General features: G+C 37.3%; 2 protein-coding genes across 2 annotated transcripts; both read left to right on the forward strand.

Annotated features, from left to right (window-relative positions):
* Nucleotides 1–279: 279 nt before the first annotated feature.
* qrfpra (pyroglutamylated RFamide peptide receptor a) lies at nt 280–4,095 on the forward strand (the record flags this gene model as incomplete). Its single annotated transcript, XM_084392031.1, has 6 exons — nt 280–619; nt 1,012–1,170; nt 1,262–1,323; nt 2,202–2,437; nt 2,601–2,698; nt 3,830–4,095. The coding sequence occupies 6 exons, from the start codon at nt 280–282 to the stop codon at nt 4,093–4,095; spliced, it is 1,161 nt and encodes a 386-aa protein (XP_084248157.1).
* A 1,352-nt stretch (nt 4,096–5,447) lies between these two features.
* rps24 (ribosomal protein S24) lies at nt 5,448–8,378 on the forward strand. The gene is made up of 5 exons (XM_084390834.1): nt 5,448–5,526; nt 6,167–6,232; nt 6,330–6,539; nt 7,175–7,288; nt 8,301–8,378. Exons 1-5 carry the CDS (start codon nt 5,524–5,526, stop codon nt 8,301–8,303), a joined length of 396 nt encoding a protein of 131 aa, XP_084246960.1. The 5' UTR covers nt 5,448–5,523; the 3' UTR covers nt 8,304–8,378.
* The last annotated feature ends 10,757 nt before the right edge of the window (nt 8,379–19,135 follow it).

A 19,135-nucleotide genomic window follows, 5' to 3' on the forward strand; every position in this document is an offset into this window, starting at 1 on the left:
ACTGAGCAAATGACTGTCTCACTCTCCACACTCAGTAAGTTTACCTATAGACAGTCTATGACGCTCATAAATCAACTCACTATAGGTTTTGAGACACACACAGCCGACGTGTCGCATGAAATACCCTAAACCACACCAAGGGATTCGGGAGCTGCTACTGTACGTCCTAGTCCTAGTGAAGAGACACGAAATAGAAGCAGAGCAGAACTGACTAACAGTCTGCTCTTTGTAGAACTTTAATTTCTTTCGGCCCAAAAAACAAAACAAAAAAACAGCTTAATGGGGGATATGAATATTACTCCCGAAGTGTTGGAGCAACTACTACAATTATACAATCTTACTCGTCGGGAGTTTATTGAGACGTACCAGATTCAGCCGTTGGTTTACATCCCTGAGTTACCGGCCAGCGCCAAAACAACGTTTGTTATTGTTTACACGGTGATTTTTCTCCTGGCTCTCATTGGCAATAGTCTGGTTGTCTATATTGTCTTAATAAAGCGCGGGATCCAGACTGCCACAAATATTTTCATCTGCTCTCTAGCAGTCAGCGACCTTCTGATATCTTTCTTCTGCATCCCGTTCACTCTGCTACAGAACATCTCCTCTGAGTGGTTTGGGGGTGAGTGTCATTTCGAAATAATTTGTATTAGTCTTTAAAACTAAGTTTGTAAGGATGTATGCAGATGTGAATTTGCAGTATGTTGTTTTGCACGTTTTGTTTGCTGTTGACAACATCTGTTTCATTCCAGCGAATTGAGTTAGGCTACTGTAAGCTAATTTAGCTGATTAAGGGTTCAATTCGTCTTAAATGACAAAAATGAGAAAGTTTCTAAACCTCATTTAAAACACACATGCCAAGTTCTTCCAAATAATCTTTGATTAAATGTTGTTTCATCATTTAGAAAAAAAATACAATTTTCTACAAAAGTTTTGATTGAATGTAATAAGATTTTTGCCTAAGCTAAAGACTGTCTTTGGAATTTAACTCTTTAAACATGTACATGTTTGTAGGTGTGTTGGTGTGCAAAACAGTCCCCTTCGTTCAGACCACTGCTATTGTGACTGGGATTCTCACTATGACCTGCATCGCTGCGGAGAGGTACCAGGGGATTGTACACCCTTTGAAAATCAAAAGACAGTGCACCCCACAAAGAGCATACCGAATGCTTGGTATGTAGATTTGTTTTTGCAGTATTTGAATGCATACTTTGCATTACAAATCGAATAAAGCATCTCAAGAGTGTTTTTCTTTCTGTGTTAGCCGTTGTCTGGATTGCAGCCATGGTGATTGGATCCCCAATGCTCTTTGTTCAACAACTAGAGGTACTGCTCAGATTTTTATTTTTTTTTGGCTGAAAAATTCCATTCCATTACCTTTTTTAATTCAACATCCCAGCCAGCTTGTTCAAACATTGGCATTCAGGCACTGCATAGATATACTGTGATTTCTGTGGGTGTATTACCATTACAAACTTGAGGATTTCCCCAGGGTTTAGCTTGTTAAAAGTTCTCAGATGCCTTCTGGTCCAATTAAGGAAAAAAGTATTTGGTGGTCAAGAGTTTGGAATAATTAATATATTTTTAATGTGTAGGTGTTTGTTGGTGTGTTGAAAAAAGAAAAGTTCTTTTAACTTTTAACTTTAATTTAAAAAGTTAATCATAACTTTTAATTCAACAAGGACTCATAAAGTGACAGTAAATACATTTATAATGTTACAAAAAATATATATTTCAAATACCAAAACAAAAGTCATCAAAGAATCCTGAAAAATATATATCACAGTTTCCACAAAATATGAATTAGCAAAAACAACATTGATAATAATAAGAACCACTATTATTAATTTGGCACCTTTTAATAATTGATATTAATTGAGCACCAAATCAGCATATTAGAATGTTTTCTGAAGGATAATGTGACACTGAAGACTGGAGTAATGATGCTGAAAATACAGCTTTGCCATCACAGGAATAAATTAAAATATATAATAATAGTTTATAATAGTGAATAATAAATTCAGCTTGGTGAGCATAAGAAACTTTAATAAGAAACATTATTTCAAAAACATTAACAGATCTTAATTATTCCAAACTTTTGACCACCACTGTGTAGACTATTCACATAATAACATCAGTCCATTTCATATGCCACGGCTGGTTTTCATAGTCTACTTTGTTATTTCAAATCCCTCTGTGTACAGGTGAAATATGACTTTCTGTATGATCTCCATCATGTATGCTGTCAGGAGCGCTGGAGCTCGAGCGCCCACAGGAAGGAGTATGCCACCTTCATTCTAGTGTTCCTCTTCCTCCTGCCACTTGCGGCCATGCTGATACTCTACACCAGAATTGGCATTGAGCTCTGGATTCGCAAACAAGTTGGGGACTCCTCAGTTCTCAATGCCATGAACCAAAGGGAGGTTAGCAAAATATTCAGGTAATCATTTTTACCTTATCAGCACACACTGTATATGACTGCCTCTGATCTAAATGACTATTGCTTGTTTTATAATGTTTTCTTTTAAATATATAATTGACTAACTGCTGCTAATGATTACGATCAGTCACTCATTATGCAATCCTCCCTCTTAATGCAACAGAAAGAAGCGAAGGGCGATCAAGATGATGGTCACCATTGTTGTGCTGTTTACTGTCTGCTGGGCACCTTTCCATACGGTTCATATGCTGTTTGAGTACAGTAAGAACATCAATGTGTCTAGTAAAATATCTGGTAACACTTTATTTTATAGTGTTCTTGTTACATATGTACTTACAATAGTAATAAGAGTAAATTATGCATAATTACATGCAACTAACCCTCAACCAAATCCTACCCTAACTCTATAGTTAGTACATGCACTTAATTAAAGGGATACTCCACTTTTTTCGGAAATAAGCTCATTTTACAACTCCCCCAGAGTTAAACAGATGAGTTTTACCGTTTTAGAATCCATTCAGCCGAACTCCGGGTCTGACGGTACCACTTTTAGCATAGCTTAGCACAGATCATTGATTCTGATGAGTCCAGTAGCATTTCTTTCAAAATGACCAAAGAGTTTCAATATTTTTCCTATTTAAAACTTGACTCTTCTGTAGTTAAACCGTGTACTAAGATCGACGGAAAATGAAAAGTTGCGATTTTCTAAGCCTATATGGCTAGGAACTACTCTCATTCCAGCGTAATAATCAAGGAACTATGTGGCTGTACCATGAGTGCAGCAGGCGTAATGATATGACGCAGCGCCTGAAAATAGTCCCCAGCCCGGTAACTTCTTCCAACGTGACCGGGACTAAGTTTGTCTAACCTATTAGACCTATTTTCAGGCGCTGCGTCATATCATTACGCCTGCTGCACTCATGGTACAGCCGCACAGTTCCTTGATTATTACGCTGGAATGAGAGTAGTTCCTAGTCATATAGGCTTAGAAAATCGCAACTTTTCATTTTCCGTCGATCTTAGTACACGGTTTAACTACAGAAGAGTCAAGTTTTAAATAGGAAAAATATTGAAACTCTTTGGTCATTTTGAAAGAAATGCTACTGGACTCATCAGAATCAATGATCTGTGCTAAGCTATGCTAAAAGTGGTACCGTCAGACCCGGAGTTCGGCTGAATGGATTCTAAAACGGTAAAACTCAACTGTTTAACTCTGGGGGAGATGTAAAATGAGCTTATTTCCGAAAAAAGTGGAGTATCCCTTTAATATTACTCAGTACTTTAATATATAATTACACTGTAACAATGACAAAGTGTAACCAAATATCTGTGCACATTACAGTCTCAAAGTGTGTCTTCTTTCAAATTTCAGCTTCGCTTTCTTGTTTCCAGGTTACCTGAACAAGAAGCATGATGACATCACAATCAATATGATTATTGCTGTCACACAGGCCATAGGCTTTTCAAATTCTTTCAACAATCCTATTATCTACGCTTTCATGAATGAGAACTTCCAGAAGAACTGCATGTCCACTCTTTCCCTTTGCATTAGGAGGTCCAGTCACCGTGTAGATGTGAAGGACAAATCGAAAGTAACTTATTGTAAGTCTGCCAGACAGGATGAAGACATCTCTGTCATGCCCAGAATACATATTTGAGCAGGTGCAATCTGCAAGATCAAACATGCGAACATCTTTGTCATCTCTGGAGGAGAGAATTTATGTTGAGAGCAATAGAATGCATGCAAGATGTATTAGAGACTGATATATAATCTAACGGTTATACATTTTTATATATTTTAAAATATAAATTCATTCCTGTGATGGCAAAGCTGTAATTTTCAGCATCATTACTCTAGTCTTCTGTGTCACATGATCCTTCAGAAATCATTCTAATATGCTGATTTTCTGCTCAAGAATATTTTCTTTTTATTATCAATGTTGAAAACGGTTGTGCAGCTTCATATTTTTGTTGAAATTGATCAAATGTTTTCAGGATTATTTGATGAATAGAAATATCAAAAGAACAGCATTTATTTGAAAAATAAAATCTTTGGAAACAATATAAATGTTTTTACTGTTACTTTTGATCAATTTAATGTATCCTTGCTGAATTATTCATTTCTGAGCCCAAACTTTTGAAAGGTAGTACTAGCATAATATAATATAACAGAGGCATAATATAACAATGTTTCCAACACAATAACAGACTCTTAAATAAATACATTTGAAAATGTTTTGTCTTTGCTGTGTAATAAAATGTATTGTCTGCAAGTCCACTCATAAGATTTCTGCTTATGGCAAGGGCCAGAAGCAAGCACCATGGACAGATGGCCAGTCCATCACAGGAATCTCTCACACACACAGGTCATTTTAACTCTCCAATTTACCTCAACTGTATGTCCTTGAACTGTGGGGGACACCGGAGTAGGCTACCCGGAGGAAACATACAAAAACTTCACACAGAAAGGCCGCGTGGCCTAATTAATAATTATATAATATAATATTACACCGTATTTACCTCAGATACACCGTATGGATCTCCTTATGTCTGCTTGGTTTGTCAGTCATTGACAACTTGAGTAATTGTTATAGTGAGTAACAAAATTAAATTAATCCTTTATCTTGAGGTCCGATGTAATTTAATGGTGCGCGACTGACACCTAGCTGTTGAAAATCGAAAATTCATAATATCAACGAATTAGATTACTAGCCTACTCGTTGTTTAATAAAACGTTTAGAAATTGTAACATCTTATTTGTCAGTTAGTAATGTGACAAGTTAGTTCAGATAACTAGAACATTTTCATTTAAAGCAGTCGTGACTTACAAATGATAACTATGAATTTGTTGGTGTGATGTTAATTAAATATCCAAAAAATAACACTTTTTTTTTCACTTTCACATATCACTTTCAGTCTTATATTTATTAGAACAATTATGTAAACATTGTTTGAATACAAATTTGATTTGGTATCGCTTTTCAGTCAGGCAGTACCTCATTATACTATTCCACCGCTCCGGCATAATCTCGGGCACCTACAGGTCCTTCTTCCTTTTCCTCGTCCCTGAGCGAGCCGACGCCAAGATGGTGAGTCGACTGTGAACAAATGATTAGGAAATCTGACTTAATCTTCTCCATCCAACGATATTATAATGTCACTGCGAGCGTGAAGCACACTACGGATATATAATAATAAATTGACAGTTTCATTTAAAAGATATAATATGTACAGATATGTTTTTGGAAGACCGTAAGATGTTGGTGTCTCGGTTCTTACCATCGTGCTACTGTTAAACACTGGCTAGCAGCGTTAAAATGTTACATTGTTGTCATAAACGTGTATCTGCAAACCTGAAATTAGATAGATATCAGTTGGGCTCAATACTAAATACTGGGTCCAGACAAGCTAATGTAGCTAAAGCGCTAACCATGGTTTCATGCTCATAAATTGCAAGTGTCTTGTACTGCACAGCGTTAGTCTAACGTTACTTATATACAAGATGCTCACGTTTCATTTTTAATAATACTAATAGATGCTATTGGGTTTTTATCTATACATTACTGTTAAGTAACTGTTCTGAGTAAGAAAAGCGGCTAACATGTAGTATTAATTCTGTTCTTTGAAAAGTGCCTTACTGCAATTTTTTCATCAAACCACCTCAATATTTCAACAGAAAGTATCTAAACAGAATTTTATTCGAGTTCTAACAAATGTCTCTCTTTGCAGAACGACACAGTCACTGTCAGGACCAGAAAGTTTATGACAAACCGGCTGCTTCAGAGAAAGCAAATGGTAAAGTAGTGGCAAATTTTGTATGCTGGCTTATTGGGATTTAGTGTGGATTTTTAGAATGCGTTTCCTCATTCATTCTTTACTTTTATTGTTTCAGGTTGTCGATGTCCTGCATCCAGGCAAAGCAACAGTCCCCAAAACTGAGATCAGGGAGAAGCTTGCAAAAATGTACAAAACCACCCCAGATGTGGTCTTCGTCTTCGGCTTCAAAACTCAGTTTGGTGGTGGCAAGACAACAGGTTTTGGCATGATCTACGACTCTTTGGACTACGCCAAGAAAAATGAGCCCAAATACAGGCTGCAAAGGGTACGCCACTGACTGATTCTAGTAGGGCTGCACGATTAATCAAAATAAAATCTTAGTGTGATTATTAAGCCGTCAAGGCCGCATTTTAATGAAATGTATGCGCTACCTCTACTTTGAGTTTGGGTCTCATATAATGTGCATTTGGGAATATATCTTCCCAAACTTGTAATGAGAAGCACTTGTAACCTAGCTGATTTCAAGGACTTTTTGCGTGTCTTTGCGAAAATAATAGGTTGATTTTGTTTTAAAAAAATGTAAGACTGATAAATATTGTAATTTTGACTCTTGTACTGTGAATAATTTTTTTCTTAAACTTATTTTAGTGAATATGAGTCATATTTCATGTGCTTTAATTTAATAGTAATTTAAATCACAATGTTTGGCCAAAAATTGTTCAGTCCTTTCAAACAAGCACAGCAAACTTTTTAAAAATTACATTTTAAATTGCAATCACAATTTTCTATCAGAAATCAAAATCGCTAAGATTATTTTCCTCAAATCATGCAACACTTGATGCTTGTTTGCTACAAGTGGATGGAGTTTCTTACAGCACTGGTAGTTGGTCTACTATGCTGCTTTATTTAGAGTTAGCTTGAAAATCAAAAATTTAAGGTTGTTTTGTCTTTTCTACTCAGCATGGCCTTTATGAGAAGAAAAAGACATCCAGAAAACAGCGCAAGGAACGCAAGAACAGAATGAAGAAAGTTAGAGGAATCAAGAAAGCCTCTGTTGGTGCTTCTGGCAAGAAGGTAAGGTTCAGTTTTGCTTTATCAGTTCCTGTTAAAGCTTCCGAGCACTTTTGTTTCTTCTGCCCGTGATAGATGTTTTTGTCGTCACTGTCATAATATGTAACTTGTCATCTTTCCTCCATTATCAAATCTACATCTGGACTGTAGAAGGTAAATACTTTCACAAGTAGACTAACTGTTGTGGAAGGAGAGTCTGGAGTGATCTGAAAAGTTGACTCCAGATATATAGCTACTATGTTGATGGCTAATGCTATTGACCAGTATGTGGTAGAAAACAATAGGCCATAGTCCCCCATAAGTAGTGTAGTCACTAATAGTGAAGTGCTGGAATATTTAGTAATCTGTAGAACAAGCTAAATTGTAATTGCTCTCTGAAAACTATTTGCAAATTCATGTGACAATCTGTTTTCTGGGGCGTCGCATGAAAGTCTGCATTTCAGAGAGCATTTCTAGTGTTAGTTGAAAGTTCTCACTTTTGTCCGATCTTTTGCTCTCTTTTGCCTCCCTCGGATGTTTACAGAAGTAAAAGACTTGAGGTTTCAGGAGAAGGAAGGTAGAGTGGCAATCGGCATGATGTGCTGATGTGATCCACTTTTACCAGTTACTTGAAGTGCTCTGCATGTTCAATCCTAATGCCTCACCCCACTTGCAGATATTTAAAAGATCCTGTGTTTCTAACATGGATACAAATATCTATTTTAATTTATGTACTTTAAATTGTTCCAGCCAGCCTATTTGGCTATAAGTCGCTATTCATTTGTAACATCCTGTGTGTGGTTAGCATTCACTCATTTGAGGTTAACTAGCCACTTGACTGCATGTCTGCAAGTGTGACCGTATCCCCTGGAGTATTCAGAAACAACCTGTCCCTGTTATACTCACCCTTGAAGTGAGCATTTGTCATTGGTAGATGTGATATGTAGGTATTTGTATAGGTATTTTGTGTGTAGTAGTTTAAGACTGGAATGTTTTATATAAATCTCACTGTAATGCCTTTTCTTTCCTCTTACAGTAAGACCTTCAGGGAAGACCATCGGCCTGAAAATGTTCTTGTACATTGTCAACAAATAAATTCTTTAAAAAAAGTGAATCCTGATGTCTTTGAGTGCTGGATTTTGATGTTTTGGCTTAAAGACCCCCTGTGTTGAAAATCAAGTTTTTAATGTGCTTTAAGAAAACCATGTGGAAATTCATAAGTCAACACCTGAGTATTTTCTCCTTAAAACTGCAGTGAAAAAGTCTAAAAAATACGGTTTGAAATCGCTGGCATTTCTTGCGTCACAAACTACCTTGTAACCAATCACGTCAACGTGCCCACGGTGGGCTTCAGCATATCACTATCTGCTGTGAATCAGGGGAGTCTCAAGAGAAGCCAGGTTATCCCGGAATATTTTTCTGTCGGGTGAATTATGTATATGTTGTGATGAACTGCCTTTCTCCACTGACACTGGTTGATGTTCAAAGTGTTTCTGTGCAGATTTTTACAAGGCAGCTGTCTGAGATTGTGAAAGGTAACATTGTTTGTGTAACGTTAGACTTAGCACATTATTAGCTGTTTGATAAAGTAGTCAAGCAAAAGGATAATCATTAGTTATGTCTGAAGTAAGGAGCGATACCATTGTGCAGCATTTGCTACAGTAACGAGTAAAATTGACAGCGAATCTCTGAGCTGGTGAAGGTGGGGTTAATTTGCATATTAATGGATCTGTGTATACTAAATGAAGCATGGGTGTAGTTTAAATGTCATTTTGGTGATCAAAGATGAGTTTTAAGGGATGCAATTGACTACAGGGGGACATTAAATGTTAAATAGCATAGGACTCCAATGTCAGCAATATACAAAGTAAACCTAGCACAACAATTGTTGCGTCACCTGAGCTCATAGTCACCTGATTGCTGTCCTCTTTAATTTGGACTCTTAGTTACTTGTAGATATTTTGGTTCTGAGGCTTTTAGCTCTCGTTGAAGTTCAAGTTGTATGTGGAGACAAAGGAGTGAAATATTTTAACTCAAGACCACGGTGTTACATAATGTTTGAATAAACATAAAACAGAAACTATACACAGCCAATAAAAACCTCCACATAGCTAACCTGTTGAAAGAGTAATCTAACTATACACATACAACACACAATTGGATTTACACATGGAACAGTGCAGTGGTAGAGAAGATGGTGAGTGCTTAAACTCGCGCTAGACCCAAGTTATGGACAGCTTTACAATTGTTCACATTCTCTGCTCCCTTTCTGTATACAGTTTATTCCAGTTAATATAACTTAACATCATGATGATAAGATTAGCCTATGTGAAGTCTTAAATTTCTAAACTGTAAAAAGCATTAAAATAATTCAATAAATGGTTCTTAGATTGTTTTATCTGTGTAGCCAGAACATAAATGCAGTTTCTCTAAACAAAAACATCTTTATGTAGCATTTTTATGTTCTATTAATAGACATTAATAATCATTATTACAATATCAAGAGCATTAATCAACAATAATCCTGTAATGAGCACCTTCAGATGCAGCTTCTTTTTCCATTTTTTGCAGTGTAAAGATGGCTTTTGATGATAACATTTTATTGGTAACAGTCTATATAGTATTCTGATTGATTTTTAAGTAATTGGTTAAATTTAAGTATTTGACATAAAAGACAAGACAGGTAATCATAAAAATGCCCCTGGGAATCAACTGGAAGGGGCCACTTAATGGAAAAGTTCATTTCTGACCCTGGCATGGGGTAACATCTGGCAGTTGCAGTTTGTAATTAGGTGTAAATTGCAGAAACGAAAAAATAAACTTGACTGTTTTTGGAGAATTCAAATAGGGTTATCTTGCTGATGATTGATTGGTTATATTCAATTAGATTAATGGTAAATAGGATGTTTTAAAATCTTCTTAGTTACCAAATTTTGTATTCCAAAAGTTTGTCTCTGGCACTGCCACCTTGTAAAGTTACTGTCAGTGTTACTGGACACTTTGTCTACGTATTGTAAGTAAATTATGTTAATCCGTTGCTACACCGTGGAGTTCCGAGGGTCAGACACAGTATTTTATCTAACCATCTTATTTTGTATTAAACCTAGCTTGTCATTAATTAGTTAAGATATGCTGTAATTTGAAATTTGAACATGGATTTTTATTCTTATTTTACATTCATGGAACGTTAGGTCATGAATATTTGCCTCAAAGGTCATGGAAATTTCTTGGTAGAAATGTGTACTATGAACTCTGGTTAGAATTTAACGTTAGGGGAACGTTAGAATATATATATATATATATATATATATATATATATATATATATATATATATATATATATATATATATATATATATATATGTGTGTGTGTGTGTGTGAGTATGTATGTATATAATGTTTGCACTGTTAAAATGAAAGCAAGCATTCCTGAGAGTGCAGAAATCGAGTAGCAATGACGAGATCAATGCACTCATGCACTCAACAGATGCTGTTATCTACAATGCTCATTACTGCAACCTTTCATGCAACAGGATCTATGCGACTATGGTCAACACTTTTCATGATTAGTTAACCTCGACAGCTGTAATATTAAAAACGTAGAAAAAGATTGAGAGAGTTCCTTAAGTAATACTTATATGAACAGATGTTAGCCAATCATAGCAGTGGGTGTTTAACATTAAAATCTCACAGCAGACACGCCCCTTCCAACAGGGCTAAAATTAGGTTAGGAAATGGCATCAAGTGTTCACTGCGCACTAAATACGATGCAATAGTACAATATATAATTAAAGGTGGGGTAGGCAATTTGTTTTATTTTTGCTATACTGCTCGAAACTCTCTTCACATCGTGATGGCAATATTAGAAGTGGTCTAAATAATAAAAAAATTACTTACTGTATATAGCTTATGTGGAAGTCTCAGGACCAAAACATTTTTGTCCAATCATTGCATTCGGGTGCTTGTCAACATATGTATTTTCATAGTTGTAGAGTTGTAGACACAGACAGCCACTGAGCACCAAAAACAAACAGCAGCCGCCTTTTACAGTTCCTCCTGAACCAAAACAACGATCTTATGCTGCGTTCACGCCATCACAACTGTAAATACGAGATGGCAACCCGTGACGTTCTACCCGGAGCTGTTCACTCAGACTCGGATTTATGCGTAAAGGTCCTTGCACACTGAATCCGAAATTTTCGCATGCGTTTTTTCGTATCCGTCATTCTATGGCTCTAAATTGTCAAAACACCATTCAAATACTTGTTACGGATGCGAAAAACGCAGAAAATCGAACCTGATCTGAATTTTTTTTGACGGACGAAAGTTTCGGAGGCAGTGTGCAAGTGTGATTGACATAACGTGAGGTCGTATTTATTTTTTAGCGTGCGAAGGGCCTTTTAAGGGCCTTTACTGTCAATGCTATCAACGGTGAAATGAATCTGCAGAAGTCAGGTGGTACTAGTAAGAGCTCTGTAAGTCGTTTACGTTTATTATTATTGCAATGTTATGCGATTTGAGGCATGAGGTAATTTAAAGTCATATCGCGTGATGCTTTGCAGAATCTGCTCTGTCTCTGTGCGTTCATGTGTTTTGGAAGGAGGCGTGGCTTTAGATACGCTCTGAAGGGAGGGTGGGAGGCTAGCTTGCTATTGCTAGCCTCTCTGAAATTGCCTACCCTACCTTTAAATGTTTGGATACTACAAACCGAGCAAGAAAACACTAAACCAATTTGACCAAAGTCAACCTGAACTAAAAAAGATTCCAGTGCAGAGCAATTGTCAGCTCATTTCGATTTACTATTGCATTGCAGCCTGTTGTTGGTCTACGAAAGAGCTCAAACCATTGGGCTGTGGACCCTCGATCCGGCAGAATTATGATAGACATGAATGGGGTTGTGTACTTCTATACAATGTAGTTGATTTAAAAAAAAAAAATTATATGTAGACAGCTCAAGTCTTCTTAAATATGTGTCCATGCAATTAATTAGCAGCACTGACCTGTTCGAGGTCTCCTGATGTGGGGTGGGGTGTTAATAGTCTCTGACAGTCTTGTGCAAATGATGTCTGCAGGGTTCCCATGTAACCACAGTAACCCCGGGCCCCTGTCTGCAGAGAGCTTGTGTTGGCCTAGTGATTAGTGATTCATAAAAACAGTGAACCGGAGGGGGAAATCTGAAGATTTTATGCCTCTTTGTGTTCCTTCCTCAGGGCATTGCATTTCTCAGAGGAATATTTTAATGACAACACACACAGGTGCATTGCAAAGCACATACTAAGCATGCACTGTGTTCTGAGACAATACTTTGTATTATTGCTTTGTAATAGCATATTTCTTGCACTAATTGGTTTCATGTATGTAGATCAAACAATAAACGATCTGTTGTTGCTTTCAAGGTTTCTTTGGCATTTAGACTAAACTGACTCCCCTCCGAACAGTTGATCTGGGGCTGGAATGCCAAAATTGATTTATTCAACTTTATGGATATTATGCAACGTGCGTGCAAGACCTGTTCGACATCTTTTTTGAAGAGTATTTCATTAGAATGCCTGTAAGAAAAAGCTATTAAATGTGCACATAATCACAGCTTGTGGATAACAATAGTGTTTCCCCAAGGATCTCAGACGTTTGCATTGCATTATAACATTTATTTGCCTGGCAGATGTCCTTACCTTGGGCAATATGATTATAATTATATTGTGACGCTGCTTATGGCGGCGCTCTTTCCGCGCAATATGATTTCTGTACGAGGCAGATAATCTGTTACACCAGAACCTGATTGATTTCAAACCTCTAAGTCAGTCAAGATGTAACGTCAATCACTGGACTATAATAACAATAAAGTAATAATAGCTAGTAATATGGGTTAGCATTTGCAACGACATGAAGGTGATAAACGATGACTGAACGTTCATGTTTTGTGTTCCAGAACTGCCCACTTCGCGGCACTGTTTGCCTGGTTTTGCGCATTGACTCGTTGTAATAGTAATCAGTCACACATACCACACACAAAAACACATTCCCTGCGGTGAGGCTGATTCAATATTCCATCAGCTGATTTATGCAGAACAATTCTCCACAGGAATGGCTGGAGCCAGGGAGAGGAGGGGGTAAAAACATCTCAAAAAAGACTGGTAAAAATAATTATCTCTGGTGTCACTGTAGCAACAATCTTTGAGGCTGATGTCAATGAAATATTGAACAGCACAATCACTTTGAATGTGATCTGAGGAGGGCTGGCGGTGGGTCAGGCAGAGCCACAGGAGCGCGCGCTCAGAATGTTCCGGAAACGTGGGCTGAATGCAGAGCGGGGAGAGCACCACTGTGTCTGCAGTCATTTAATATGTCAAAACACTCCTGCTTCTACACGTCTGCGAACCTGGCGTCTGCCAGTTTGGGTTTTCTAAATGAATGTCACGTATGAGAAAGATATATCATTAATATCACAGTGAATTGTCTCATTTTGCTGCTCTATCGCGTGTTCTTCCACGCGTCTTTGTGAGTGGCGATAGCGTTGTTTCCTTTTGCTCTGTGTTCTACACACACTTGAGTTTGTCATGGTATTTTTGCCAAGTGCGTATAGCTGTTCGAAAACCACTGTTCCAAATGAACGCTGTTCGTTGAAATTTTCTATTAATTATCACAGTTTCCGACTTTCAACTTTTTCCAGCTCTGTTAATAAGAAATGTTAGCCTACGAGCACCAAATCAGAATATTAGAATGATTTATGAAAGATCGTGTAAAACACAGAGGACTGGTTGCTATATAGCCTATAGATTTTTCTTCTTTTTTTCTGTATTTTTGTTCAAATAAATGCAGCCTTGGTGAGCATTAGAGACTTATTTTTAAAAACGTTCAAAAACCCAAACTTTTCAACTGTGTATAGTTATAGGCATCTCAATTTAATGGCCCCAGTTGGTATACCTGAATTCTGAAACCTTGTACACGTAGGCATATCAGTTGAAATTTTGGTTTTAAAAGGTTCAAATGGTGAAAAGTTTTTGAGTTCACCTATGACTATTATTGTGTCTTTGAGAATGGAGTCCATAATGACTGTTAAATATTAAGAAAATAACCAGTGTCCTGATACCGGTTGATATGTAGGCCTACCTGGCTGAACGCTAACAGATCATTTTCACAGATGCAGAGAAGGTGGTGAATAGAAAATATTTCTGACTGAAAACAGTATGGGAAAGTCAAGGAGACCTCGTGTTTTGTTCTTCATAGCGCACTGAGACAGACACCAAGGACGTCTCAACTCGTTCGACCTACTTAAGAGTTGGTCAAAGTAAAGTGTGTCATAAGCTCAGTTTCACTGAGAGAAAGAGAGAGAGAGGGAGAGAGAGGCGATAAAGATCTGCTGTCATATTGCAATGGTCACATCACTACATCCAATTACGTTTTCCTCAGGTTGTGAGCCATCGCCGAACCTCTTTAAATTTGTAACCTCGAAGACAGTCATCTGCATGCATCTTTTGTCATCAAGGACCTCTGTTTCTATGCAAATTTCTTCTTTAAAAGGTCATAGTCAATGTGATGACGATGCTAAAATTCAACTTTTTGCTGACAATTTGCTTTGAGTGGTTAAGCAAGTTAAACACCAGCCCGAGGAAATCAGACTTCTACCGGTGCATGAGAACGACTGGTTTTGTAACAATGAAATATATTTACTGTCACTTTTAATAAATTGAAGTATTAATTTCTTTCAAAATGTCTGGAAGGGAATCCTTAGGCTAATTGATGACATTATTATATGACATATAGATATTTGTGTTTAGTCAACATACTTTTTGACACAGAATATACATTTTTTATGTACAATCATATTGTATTTACTTAACTATTATGCACGGAAACACAGAGTTTTTCTATGTTGTTAGGTTACCAGGTTAGGCTAACCAGACATCTTTTCAATACAGGTATAGTGTGTGGGCGCCCTTACGTTCGATATCTCCTGACCACCCTGCATCTCGCTGCAAAGGTTACAGCGTGATCTCCCCACAAATTGATTTAAGGAGTGTCTCACTCAGTCACAGTATAGTGCAAACAATCCAGCACCCATCAATAGAAAAGAGTCAGCCAGGTAAACTACAGTGTTCAGGCAGTGCTTTGAACACAGCATGCATGGCCTTTTCCATTTTCCGTGCCTATTTCTTAACCCCCTGCAGTGTTTCGTCTCTGTTTCTCAGCTATTCACTGTCAATCCTCTACTTATGTTGCCTTCGCTACACTTCAGACTTATACCCCCAAGTATACTTATACTTTACAAGTTTTAAGCCTGGTCCTAGACTAAAATGCATGCTTAAGCTGTTTTGACTGAAAGAAAATTGCACTGACATATCTTAAACTATGTCAGTGCCATTGTTTTGTCTCAAGATGCACACCAGTAATGTTTTTTTTATTATATAAGGCGTGCTTATAAAAGCTATTTAAATGTCCAAATGGAACTAAAGCCTAATCCTGGTTTAATCTAAGCCATGTCTGTGAAACCAGGCCATTATGTAAAAACGTACAGTTCTGGCAGCTGTTGATTTGAATATTTTATGCTTTATATCAGAGATAACAGAGCAGAGCAATAAAACAGTTTTACATCTGCATCAAGATGCATGTACATTCTGACATTATTAATCATGCTATGGTATTTTTGGGAAAAAATCAACTTTTTACAGATTTTGTTTATTTATTTTTATTAGCTTCAATCCAACAGCACTGGAACTTTTCACCATTTGTATCACTCCACTTTTGTGTTTGTGAGTTTCAGAAGAACTGTCAAAAGTTTTGCGTTTCCCAAAAGCATTGTAAGCCCTTATTTTCCCCACACACTACATGATTTTAGCCCTTTTTTAAAAGATTGTTTTTCTTGCCAACAGTAAATGGAGATTGCAGACAAAAGCCAGTGACAGTTCGTCCCGTCCTCGTGAGTAAGTCAGTGAATCATTCATTCATCCGATTTGTTAAAACAACACTGATTCATGAATAAACCGAGGCTGCATCCAAAATCGCATACTTCCCTACTATATCGTAGACGAGAAAAAGATTCTGAAGTGTGCATATGATGGACACTTACTATCCCATGAGGCCACGGGAGAAGTTTTATGAATGACGGTGAAGCGACGCAACTGACGCTGGTTGGTCATGTGATAATGACAACATGGCGAATGTAGTACGTCCGGATTACATTCATACTACACACTCTCATACTATATAGAATCTATTTTTTATATATTTAAGTCGTTACTTATTCAAAATAAGTGCCTACTCAAGAGAGTATGCGATTTTGGACGCAGCCCAAGTCTTTCACACTGCTGATTAATTCAGAAACAAATTCTTAACAAAAACGGAAAAATCTTATGAGCGAGCCATTGAATCATTCACTCAACTGATTCATTGAATAAAAAAAAACAGTGTGTTGCTTATAGACACTGCTCAATTTAGCGCTGGTTTTGTTTTGAATTCATTAGTTCATAATTTTCCTTGCTGAAGCAGAAGTAGGCTGCTGTTGGCAATTGTGTGTAAAATGTAAGTTACTCCATAATTACTTCCAGCTTATTGAAGTGTTGTATAAAAGCAACATCATCCATGACAATACCTGCAGCCGAATTACAGCAGTATTCAGAACAACAGCACTCTAGTGTGATATTGCTTAAATATTGTTTTATGTTTAGGCTATAAATCTGCCATATGATTGTTAGAATGACAGTGAGTTGCTGATGAAAGAGTCAGAGTTGTGGTGCATGCAGCAGTAGAGAGGACACTTTGCTTGTGTGGCAGTGGTAAGAATGACATAAATGGAGCTTTCAGCTCAGGGACTGGTAACAGATGGTCTTGGAAAATTAGGTTCTTCTCAGCAGCGCTGACGTGCACTCCCAGGCCCCCACCATTTCTCTCTTTTCCTCTCATTCTCTCTTTATTGTTTCTCCTTCATCTTTCTCTTTGCGATCTCTCATTCTTTCCCCTTTCCTCCCTTATGATTTTGCAAAGGTGCAAAATAAAGAGAACTCATAGGAGTAGTCCCACATTAGATTGCCTTATCCATGCCAAAAGAGGTGCACAGAGAATGAAGAGAAGACAGAAAGAAAAGAAAGAGGATAAAAGGGGAAAATAGAGAGCAACAAGAGGAGAGATGCTCCTAATTGCTTAGAACGTCTGCAAAGATCTGCTGTCTGCTTTCTTAAAAAAGGCTCTCTTTTGATTTGTTGCCATCATGTCATGCCACATCAGCCCAACAAAACAAGACTCGTTCAACCAATAGAGTGCAACAGTCTGGTTCTGGATGTAAAAACCTTTTTTTTTATAGGCCAACTGAGTTTGAACTAACTAATAAACCTTTAAAGACATGCCTACTGTGAGACATGCCTACAAGGTTGTTAATCGATATAAGCTTTTGTTGAAGCACATTTTTTTAACAGCAGAATTCCTGGTGAAAAGCTACACCGATTCTGCAGAGAAATCTCAACCAATCAGAGAATTGTGACATGTAAATTGGCACCAGCCCTCTCTTCTTAAGCACTGCAAATGTTCAATGACTTAAATACAGGTATGCATAATTTGCAATAAATGTAAAATGTATTGTTTTTTATATACATAATGAGCATCTTTAAATAGTTTTAAATTTCTCCATCATTTTTAATTTGCCATTTGCATTGCTTCATGATACTGTAGTACTTAACCTCATTAAAGCGGTTAAGTACATAGTTTTGAACTTTGTCTTTTTGTATGATTCTTTTTCATATTTTTTGCTTCAAAACTAAGTTTGTAGTGTTGTAATTAACCTTGTTGGCTTCATTGCTTGCTTATAACTCTTAAACTAACTCTATAGCATTAGTTTGAGGAAGGACTATCTGTTTTCTAGCCAATGGAAGATGGGGTGTGCCCTTCCGCTTTAAAAACCATCCCTTGGTGATTGATATTTGAATATGAGATCCACATTTGGTATCATCCAAAACTGCACTGTGTCATCTATTATGCATTAAGCAAACAGTTTCTCTCTTAAGTAGACTAGGGAAACTGACTAATTTATAGACTGGACTATAATGCTCTCCTGTCTGGTATTCTCATAAAAACCCTTGGTAGATGTCTATAAATGAGAATACACATTTCACATGTTTACAGCCCTTTCCTGTTGGATCCAGGTTGTTCACGTCTGTATCCAGTTTGCATCCAGCTGGTTCAAGTGAATATATATCTGACATCCTATTGATGTACGTACCAATTAGAGCCTTATGGTCTTCTGACACTATTCTCCTTGCTCCAAGCATCACAAATTGAATAGTGTGGAAGAGGTAATAGGTACAGTTGCAGGTTTATCATGCATGGATTTTTTTGCTGGCCAGTTCTGTCATCTGGGTCCTGGCAGCCATTCTGGCTCTTCCAGACGCAGTTAGCAGATGGTGGGGCAGTGCCTACCCTTCTCCAGGGGCTTATGTGGATAGAAAGAGAAACTGAAACTAATGTTTTACCGCTGTACCTTTGTTACAGACCAGGGACATCCCCTAGCCAAGGAGTGTGTCAATGTCAATGTGTCCAGATTTGTTGAAGTGCGTCAAACTGTGTGTTGGTATTTGTCCAGAAATTCCAATGAGATGTCATCCTTAATTCAGCACCACCTCTTCAAGCAGGACACAAAGTCAGTTCCAGGTTTTGATGCTTCAGTACATGGGTTAGCTTGTAATGGTCTCTCACTGTTGAGGATTGGCAGTGGTGATTACCTTGCTACCGCATGTCAAACAATGCCTTGACAAAGATCTTCCTGATACAACTTGAGGTTTATGAAATTTAAGTGAGAAAAGAGATTTATATTCATATGTGCAGCACCTAAAATGAGATTAAGTGGATTTGATGGAAATATCAGCACTGAATTAATTAATTGTA

This window comes from Rutilus rutilus (genome assembly GCF_951802725.1).
Source record: "Rutilus rutilus genome assembly, chromosome: 20".
Taxonomy (NCBI): Eukaryota; Metazoa; Chordata; class Actinopteri; order Cypriniformes; family Leuciscidae; genus Rutilus; species Rutilus rutilus.

Coding starts and splice junctions, on each gene's coding strand:
- rps24 (XM_084390834.1), top strand. Junction 6,233..6,329: donor TGCTTCAGAGAAAGCAAATG/GTAAAGTAGTGG, acceptor TTATTGTTTCAG/GTTGTCGATGTCCTGCATCC. Junction 6,540..7,174: donor CCAAATACAGGCTGCAAAGG/GTACGCCACTGA, acceptor TTTTCTACTCAG/CATGGCCTTTATGAGAAGAA.